The 10,244-nt window shown below is 40.2% G+C and overlaps 1 protein-coding gene across 1 annotated transcript; it reads left to right on the top strand.

Annotated features, from left to right (window-relative positions):
• Positions 1 to 1,024: 1,024 nt before the first annotated feature.
• nrsn1l (neurensin 1-like) lies at positions 1,025 to 9,562 on the top strand. The gene is made up of 4 exons (XM_030741177.1): positions 1,025 to 1,114; positions 3,659 to 3,734; positions 4,668 to 4,820; positions 6,603 to 9,562. The coding sequence occupies exons 2-4, from the start codon at positions 3,675 to 3,677 to the stop codon at positions 7,014 to 7,016; spliced, it is 627 nt and encodes a 208-aa protein (XP_030597037.1). The 5' UTR covers positions 1,025 to 1,114; positions 3,659 to 3,674; the 3' UTR covers positions 7,017 to 9,562.
• Positions 9,563 to 10,244: the final 682 nt, after the last annotated feature.

Genomic DNA, 10,244 nt, shown 5'->3' with positions numbered 1-10,244 from the left:
CTGCCATCTTCTCGCAGAGGACAGCTTCAAATATCATCAGCCAGCGACTGTTTCTGTATTGACCAATGTGAAGCTAATATTTTTACACACCTGTATGAAAGAGCCTTGACCACAGTAAGGATGGCTGCTCATGCTCACTGACACGTCTTCCTGTTCATTTCAAAAAGTGCTGAACGGGGTTGAGGTGAATTCAATTCTTCTGCAACAAACTCCAAAAATAATTTTTTTCTTTAACACATTATGTCACACTCTACGTTGCCATATTGAAACAGATCAACGCAGAGTGCAGTGTGGAAAAAGCTTTTTACGCAGAGGTAGTTTTGAGAGGACGGCGGTTCAAGATGAGGTCACTCAAGAAAAGTTTGAAGCAATCCTAAAGCACCTGTGGCAAAAAGCCCTTCAGACTAAACAAACGTCAGAGGGATAACATCTAGACAGGTGCAAAATGAGCCGGGGGGGATTCAGACAGCTCATCCCAGCTGAACTGATAACAGTGCTGAACTTCCACTATGAGAATGGGAAGAAATATATAGAGGGTCTTAATCTGGCTTTCTCTCTTCAGGCAGGTAGTGAATCCGTGGCACCCAGACTAGTTTAGAGAGGATAATGTTTAAGCTCCTGCTGTAAATAGACATACCGTCTTTTCTTTTCTTTTAAAAACTTAGTTCCTTTTCAAGTCGATCAAAATCATACACTAAGGAATAAAAAATGCATTTAAAAAATTCCACTTTGATTAAATCCAGCATTTTGTTTTTGTTTTTTGGAGGTTTTTTTGAGGAAGGTGCTTAATAGGTCCACAGTCGCCCCGACTTTAAAACATGGGGATCATTATTAGGACAGAAGTTGCCAGATGTTGAGGGTTTTGAAGTCAGAAAGGACATACTAAACTGGACAAAAGCTAGTGGATGATTTCTGAACGTCTTCCCTAAAAATGACGGGTCATAGGTTAGCATATGTCATATTTAATTAAGTTTGCACATTTTTTTTTTCTCCAGCTTCACGCATGCTCAGTGTCTCGCCTCAGCTGATTCACAGCAGCAGCAGCGTTGGCGATCCAGCGGTCCGACAGCACATGGATCCGCAGTGAGAAGAGCGAGCTCTCCGGCTAGGAGGGGTAAGATTGAGTCCTTCACTGCTTGTAAAGTCGGTTCGAGTAAAAAAAAAAAAAAGATTAAAAAAAATTAAAAAAGAGGCTGCTGCCGCCAAAAGATAAAGTGAAAAATTACCGTAGATAAAGTGCGATGGAGAAAAAGTGTGAAATGGACTGAGCGGCTCCGTGGCCGCGATGACTCACTGGTGTTCGGTGCTGGCGGTTAGTTTGTGTCTGAGTTGAAATGACCGCCGTGCTTTAGGCTTCTGCCCGCTTAGAAGGAATGTGGGCATTTAGAATGAAATCCGACCTTTTCCTTTTTAATGCGAGGAATTAGCCAATTTGAAATCATACTTCATGCATTAGTATGGTCCAGTAAATAGCCTATTGCATTCTTCTGGGCATTAGAAGAAGCAGCAGTCAGATAAATACGTGCTCCTATTTTTTTTAACCGGTCTGGAAAGTTCAGGCAAGCTTACTAGCACCATGGACAGCTCTCTGCTCCAATAACCTTTATGATTACGTAGGCTATTTAAAAAAAATCACAAAGCAGGAGAACATTAAACAATAACAGTATTAAACTCTAAATTAACAAGGTGTTTCCTATTGGCTCTGCTTATATTTGTATCTGACTGGTAAATGCAGAGGGTCTTCTCTGTTCAAGTCATTCTTACAGTGAAAGAGTACATAAGCAAACTGGTAAACAGTTAATAAATGTGTATATATTATCTGTGAACTAAGTGCTTCAGTTTTCTGCACTTCCACTTTCATGGGGGGTTCTTAAAAGTAGTCCTTAAAATATCAGTTTTTTAAAACACTTTTCTGTGAGTCTTAGGCCTCAGTCAAACAGTCCTAGGGACCGTTCAGCAAATCCCTGGCAACCTCTGGTTGCCCCGACCAGTTGCTGAGTTTTGCTGGTTGTCACTGGGTGAAATCGATCACAAAGAGGGTGCTACAGCAGAAACCGCCTTGCGATTGCCTTGATCACTAGCAGATTGGTGCAGTTGTAGTTTTTATGGTACGCGCCAACTTGTCCCCAAACACTCCTGACTAACCATCAGGTGGGAGTGAAACTTGAAAAGGTGCAACAAAAATCAGAAAGTCTTCAAAGTAAAATCTTGGCAAATCAGTTTCTGGTCTGTATCGTATTCTTTCACAGCCCTAAATTGGAATCTTCCATAAAAACCACAGGCCGCTGCAGAAATCAGCTAGCAAAAAACATGATCACAAGAAAGTTTTCTTTGCAACCAATTTCACCTAGCAGTACAAAGCAACTTCCTGCAACCATTCACCAGCCGGTAGAGGAATATGCATTTTTTCTTAGCAACCAGTGGTTACCATGGGGTCACTAATCAAAACTAGTGGGGGAATACTCATTTTGACCTAGCAACAAGAGGTTGCCAACTGGTCTCTAGGCCTGTGTGAATGGGGACTTAGGAATGTCACCTTGAGCCACTTTACAGCATCTGCCATATTGATTTCAGGCATGAAGCTAGCAGCAGCTTCATGACAGCATCAATCACCACAACAAGTCACTTCTCATACACACATGGAAGAATCTGTTGTGGTTTAACTGTGCTTTCAGTATCTAGCTTTCCTTTGAAAATGGCTGGAATCAAGGAAGCATGATCTTTTGTAAAACTTTAACTGTAAAAATTGGAAATTAAAAATATATTTGTTATGGGCTTTCTGACCCTGTTTTTTTTAGGGGATTCACACTTCTGTCTTACTTTACAATCAATAAAGGAAAACTATACTAGTGAAAATTAAAATGGGATATCAAACCATAAAATAGGGTTTTAGCAGGTAAATTCTTCCCTTATTGATTAGTTCATTTGAAAGAAAATGTAGTCTAATACTTTGTAAAAAGCTTTTTTCTGAGAGCTTTAGTGGCTATGATAAAAACACTGCATCAGGCATGCTGTCTTTGGCTTTTTTTAGTATTTGTGTATTAGTTTTATTTATATCATATCAATTTACAGCTATATAGAGACTAAAAAGAGATTTAGTGTATTGGATTACTTTTAATAATAACTCATTCCTGTGAGGTTAAGCAGCAAGGAAGGCAACAATCTAACGATACCCGAACAGGAAGTTACTTTGCATCCTTCAGTCATTGTTACTTTAGTCATCAGGATTAATACTGCAGTCGGATTAGACTTGTGCTGCAGTGGGGGCTGAGTGCAGCTCAGAGAAACAGTTTGAAGAATGAAATAAATCAACCCAACAGCCTCAGGAGAATAACAACAGAGGGACATGAATACAGTGTACACGCACTTGCATATGTGTGACTCATCCGTGGGTGGTGATAGAGTCACCTCGGGGCCGCGGTGGCCGTCAATTGTTCACATGCGGCAACAATAACTGGGGCAACCTGAAGACACGGGTGAAGGATTTATGACGAGTCTCTGCAGGGAGGGAAGGTTTTTATTGAGGGAAATCCATATTCAGCAGATAAACAATGTCTGTGTTCACAGCCGAGCAGCTGATATGTACACAAATCAATCTGTTCAGTAGTACAGCTGTGTATCACCACGCTTATCCTGTGATTTTCTGTCTTTATTGTAGGTGTACAAGGAGTGAGATGGCGCTGTGTTCCGAGGCCTGTGCTTCTGGCTCAGGAGGAGACTCCTCTGGGAGTGAGGTGAGCTATAATATTCTCACTGCAAAAAACAGTCTGAACTTATCCTGCAGTTACACAAAAAGAACCCTCATTACCTCAGGTAGAAATGACATGTCACGACACTGATTGTTAAGCAGCTGATTGATTGCTAATCATATTTTGGCAAGTAAATAATTATTTAAATACAAGTTTGCATCACTCATGTATTGCCTCAGTATTAGAATTATTGTTGAAATGTTAAAAAAAAACAAAAAAAACATAAATGCCTTTTGTTTAATAACATTTACCAGTGTTCATAAAAGTATTTTCAAAGACTCTTCTGATAATTGGGCTTGAACATGCTCTGTCCTCTGCATTAAAAAGGTTACGTTCTTGGTCAGGCAGCTTGCTTGCGTTTTTCATGTTTATACGAGTCTTTAAGTTTGGAAAGTGTTGTTAATCACCTTCAAGTCTTACCACACCTCTGTCATCCAGCGTTTTCACCCGTTTTCTGTCCACTAAGAATATTAATGTGTTATTTAACTTCATCATGGAGCTTATGTGATTGGTTGCGTCAGTTTCTTTCTCTGTATGTTTCTATCATCACTCAAAAAGTTCTGGATGGATTTGAAAGTTTTATGAACATATTAAATTGTGTCATTGTTCTGAAAAAATACACCACAAAATGATCCGTGCATAGAATAGAAGACATTTTTTCAGGCTTGATGTAGGTGTGCAGCGTCAGACTGTGTCTAGATAAACAGCTACTCACAGTTAAAAAGCTGTGAAGCTTATTCTGAAGCTTGATATGAAGTACTTGCACATCAGTTCTGGCATAAGTGAGTTCCAGTAATTATTTCACTGATATTCTCTGCAGACCAAATAATCCCACAGCGTGTTGCTGGATATGATTCGAAGTCATTAATGTGCTTACTTCAAATGTGTGTTTTCATTTTGGTCATAATGTCCTTCCAGGGGGGTTCAAGCTGTCTTCAGTTTGGGGTTCGTTCCTATCTGCACCATTTCTATGAAGAATGCTCTTCCTCCATGTGGGAGAGAGACCCGGAGGATCGGGGGTTCGTCCAGAGCCAGAGGTCAGCCCTGTGGTGGAACTCAGCAGTCTGGAAGGTAAAGCTACTGCGCGCCGTACATACCAAGACAGCTTTCAAATGTTTTTTTGTTTTTGTTGCACAATAAAGTATTACCACTGCCTCCTCACTGACAGCTGCATCAAACAGTTCAATTGATTCAATTTTTTATAAGCCTTAATGTGTAAAAGAATGTAAATGTGCCCCCTTTTCAGCTGAATCCTTGAAAAGCCAAAAACAATGTACATTCTTGCTACACTAACTTTTCAGTTGAGTTGAATTCAGAAGTTTTTCCACATTTTCCCTAAAACTGGACAGCTCATGTCTTCACACACTGATGCACCTTGTCACTGTCAGCTCCTTGGTGGCCTGAGGAGTGCTGCAGACAGTGATGTGTCACCCCTGTGACACATGGTGTCTCTTATTTTTATTTTTACCTGCCAGGTTCATGGTGTAATAACTCTGCAAAACGTATCTCATAAATGCAATTACAGGAAAACATTTGCGGATTGTTTGTGATTTTCAATATTTCTGTGTAATTACATTATCATTAGATATTTTTGACAAGTGCTCAAAGTAGATCAAGAGACCCAAATTCAAGAAATGAAGCAAAATACTAGACTTGCAAAAGTATCTTAACTTTTACTTTCAGTGTCTGGTGTGACCACCTTGTGCAGCAATAACTGCAACTAAGTATGCAATAGCTGTCAGTCAGTCCTGCGTATCGACTTTGTGGACTTTTGGCCAATGTCTCTGTACAGAACAACTTCACTTCTGGGGTATTGGTGGGTTTCTCACATGAAGTAGTGCTTCAAATCCTTAATTCTTTTGGTATTTTAATGCCGTTGTCTTGCTACGACCCACTTTCTGCTGTTATTCAGCTCTCAAATAGATGTCCAGGCACTTTCATTTAGACCTCGCTACTATAAGTATACAGTGGCGCAGTGGGTAGGTGCTCGCCTTGCAGCCAGGTTGCCGGTTCGAGCCCCTGTCCCTGCGCTGCGTTGGGCAAGACACTTAAACCACATTGCCTAACGGTAGCGCCGGCCTCTGGCTGCATGACCACAGATGCTTGTCTCTGGATGAGTGATCTGGAACAATCATTTCCTTGTGTACCTTGTGTTGAATCTAACATCTAATAATTCAGAAATTCATTGTTCCATCATCGATAACAACCTGTCAGACTTACCACAACAAGCCCAAATCATAATACTTCCTTCACCATGTTTCATAGATGGTATAAGGTTCTATTATATTTATCTATTTCTATATATGAAATATTGTTCCAATTCCCATAGAATTACTGTTGTTCAGTGTTTTCCTGATGGTAGACTAATGAAAAAAATTAGCCAGTGAAAGAGGCCTTTAGCTGTTTAGATGTTACCCTCAGTTCCTTTGTGACTTTCCAGTGATCGTTGTTGGTTGTCAGTTTGTTTAATTTCTACACAGTCTGCCTGACAGTGGCTCAGTTGAGTCCAAAGTCTTACCCCTTTAGGTTGAAAATACAGAAAGCCCCAAAAGGCTTCACAGGCTTCTTACTGCTACTGTAATGTAATACAGTAATGTAGTGTATACAGTGCATTTTTAAACTGTCTCTGGATGATGAACAGGCAGTCATGTGGTGGTATTTGTAAAGCCACAGGATTCCAGGCCAGCACATGTGGCAATTTGGATTTTTATGCATTACAAACAATAAAATGACCTTTCTTAACAAGAAGTGAGGTGCACCAAGCAAACAGAGCCACCTATACAAAAACAAAAATGGCCAAGTCTGCAGAAATGACCACCTCAGCTTCCTTTTCTTTACTTTGTCTACCTCTAGGTGTCCTTGGTCCTGGGTGTCCTCATTTTGACCGCAGGTATTGCCACATTGTCCGTCGGCTACTCCACTCCTCCCAAAATTGAGTCGTTCGGAGAGGGAGATCTGTTCTTCGTGGACACGCAGGCCATCAGCTTTAACAGGGGGTTGCATCTCAGCGCCACAGCAGGGATTGGGCTCTCCTGCCTGGGCTCTGCCCTGGCTGCAATGGGGATTGTTGTTTGGATCCTCCCCAGGGCCAACTTGAAAGAGAGGCTGTTCTACAGACCAGGGGGAGTGGAAGGGAGAGGAGAGTGGGGGTCAAAGTGGAGGGGCTTTAGGGATCTGAGGGATGTGGTCACTAAGCCACCTAGTTTGGAGGAGGGAAAGATGGCCTTTACTCCGTCGAAAGTGGAAAATGTGCAGCCCACTTCTTAAAAAAGATCCTTGCTGAGCTATAGGCTTTTGTTCTTGTCCTGGGGCCTTTTTTGGACATGGTCTTACCTTCTCCTCTTACCGTTTTTGAAGGAATTATGTGTTGTTTTAGCTTGCAGATTGTTCAGATGGAGGCTGTTTTGTCACCTCAATATCACAGTCAGACATAAAACACAGTTAAAGTATTCAGACCCCCTACTGTGTGGTTGGATTGGATTGTCTAGTCTCTATAGTGCTAGGGATGTGATTTGGATTACAAACAACCCAAAGAAATGAATTAATGAAAAAAACCTTTAAAAAAAAAAACATACATAGATGATGTCATATTAAAGTTAAAGAACTAAAACCCCACATTTACATTAATATTTCTAAAAGAAAAAACCCAAAATTCACATATAAAATCTATAAAATCTGTATTTTTTTTTTTTTTAAGATGGGAACAAATGATCTCAAATATCTATTTAATTTGGCTCTTTTAGGGAAGAGATCCCCCCCCCTGTGGCAAAGGGTGAAACTTTGCAGTTTTGAGGGTCTGGCCAGACTGGCCTTTTCCCTTTGAGTGGCTCGAATCTTACAAATATGTCATTCACATGGATGCCAACAGTGTTTTGGCATCCAAAAACAACAGTTTTTCCCAGCCTGCTTTTGTAAACAGGCTGAGGTTGCCAAACCAACAAATCTCTACAAATCTTTGTAAAATTTAGAACTGATGAATAAATCATTTTTAGCCAGCTTTATGATTGGCCTTTTTGCAAGTGAAATGATTCAATATCATTTTGTCATTCAAAACAGTGCACAGGCACCACTAATGGCTCATTATCTCGGTATAGCTGTGTATAGCCGTGCCTTTGATTAAAGTGGATGCTAAGATTTATTAGTGTTAGTGTAGAGCACAAATAAGAAAGGGAATAAAACACACATCTGGGGTGATCAGTAGACTCTCTAAAAGATGGACGTAGCTACTGTGACCTCACCCATCGGTCTGCGAAGTTCCATTAAGAAGCCTTCAGATGGGCATGTTCGCCATCACCACCTTGGTGTTTTGGAACTGGATCTGCCAAGTGAGGAATGGATCTGACTGTGAAACTGCATGGTAGCCAATGAGCATATATTTTATAATACTTTCTGAAACTAAGAATGACCAATATTTGCAAAATGGACTTAGTGCTTTATTTAATATGAACCAAAACAAGTGATTGAGCCAATCAGGAAAGTGTTTCCAGAGTTTTCCCATGGACCTTTATAGGACTGTGAGACTTTTTGCAGCCACATCTATCACCTCCTGATGGTGAAAAGAATGCAGGTTTAAGGCCCTTCCAGCAATAGCCATGCCCATCTTTTATATTGTCTATGTACTGAACACATCAGAGCTTCAGACAAGGTGTTATGTATGACCTCATTTTCAAGAAGTCTGTATAGTACATTGAAGGTATTTCAGAAAGACCGTGAGCTTAAATACACCACATGCTATTAAAAGCTAAGAAATCCTAAGTATAAACATAAATGTGTCTTCTTGCCCTCTTAAGTGCTGAGCAACCAGATCCAACAATGTGGTGTGGCATCTACCACCTCCGTCCTTGCTTCTCTTTCTTTAATATGTTCAAAACCTTTCAGAGGAGGTAAGCACCATGAGTTGAAAAAAACTGAAGAGGTCTTTTTTTATTTTTTTATTTTAATAAATCCAAATTAAAATATATATGGGGCCCCAAGACTTGAACCATGAGGCGTGTAGTTCTCTCAAACACCTCGTAGTGCAGTAAAGAGACATAGCTGTTGACCGGTAGACTGTGTTTGTGCAGTGCACTAGCGTTAAGAAAATACACTGAGTAATGTCAGTATTTCTGATAGAAAATTGTGTTTTTTCCCCTCTTATTTATGTTATTTTCTCCTAGTATTTTGCTTTTTTTTTTTTCTTTTAAATAGTGGTACTCGCTTTCCAAGTACTTAGTGATGATGGTGATGATATTGTATGAACCACGTGTGACACCTGGCTTTCCACTCATAAAGAGAATCATTGACAATTATGTACCTACAGTCACACATATCTACACATCCACTCAGCCTACTGTGTTCAACACATGTACAGTCACACGCACTCTCACCCACACACACGCTAATTTGTGCTCCATTGACAGTATCACCTCCTTTCTCCACACTGTAATCTGGCTGCGTAATTGCCTGCAATCTGTGTCTCCAGGCAACAGTTGGGCTTCAAGTGCTCTATTTTGAACTCGGAACAAAGACCCTTTTCTGATTGGTCCTTCACTTCCTCTCTTTTTATTTTCACACCAATCAGATTTTTTGTTTACAGGCAGACAGTAGCAGCGAGTGAGCGGTGAAGGGCTGAGGTGAGAGGAATTTGCACCGGCACCTTAGAGGCCACCTGTCTGATTAGGTCCTCGAATTTCATAAAACAGAGTACAAGCTAGGAAAAAAAAAAAAGAACAACCCTGATGTCATGATTTAATGGGAATAATTTCAATGAGTGTTACTATTGGTGTTTTATTGTTTTGTTGTGTTACTGGTTATGGTGAAGATAATGGAATAAAATGGGGTTTAGTGTCACTGGTGCAAAGAAAATTACCAAAATAAACTTGTGATCTGCATACCGAAATTTTAAAGTGTTTGGATCCATTTTATAAATCTGTTTCACATGGCATGAACACAAATATATTTTTTACACTGGGATCATTTATATTTTCCTGTTTCAACTGGGCCCAGTTGCATCAACAGGTCTTAAGCCAAGTCTGTCTTTACTACGTCTGCCTTATATTACAGCAGTTAGACCATCTATGCTTAAGCCCTCTATTCACTTTGACCAGTCATAGGTCTTGTATTGAGTCAAAGGCAGGCATAGAGATGTGATCTCAGTGGTTTCTATGCAGCTTGTAACAATAGCGGAAATGTGCCCACCATATATCATGTTTACAATAAGGAGACTCTTAGAGAGGAGGGACAGAAGCAATCCACAGGATGTACAGTGATGAGCTGATTACCTGTTTGAACTTACTGAAGATCATCTATAAGACTAGCAATTTATATATAAACCAAACCAGTAAACAATTATACTTCTGTGAGGTTTTCCAAGGATGAGACCTTTGGTTTGACTTTCTTTGCCTTGCTCAGGATGTCTTTCCAGTTTTTCTTTCCACTGATTTCTGAATGAAGGCTGCCTTGATCATAACAATGATTTATTTCCTAGTCAGCTCCTTCTTTTTGTTTGGTGTGAAG

Source organism: Archocentrus centrarchus, chromosome 11 (assembly GCF_007364275.1).
Source record: "Archocentrus centrarchus isolate MPI-CPG fArcCen1 chromosome 11, fArcCen1, whole genome shotgun sequence".
In the NCBI taxonomy this organism is placed as follows: Eukaryota; Metazoa; Chordata; class Actinopteri; order Cichliformes; family Cichlidae; genus Archocentrus; species Archocentrus centrarchus.
Note: the sequence above shows the minus strand (reverse complement) of the source record. Positions and strands in the feature narration are given on the sequence as shown.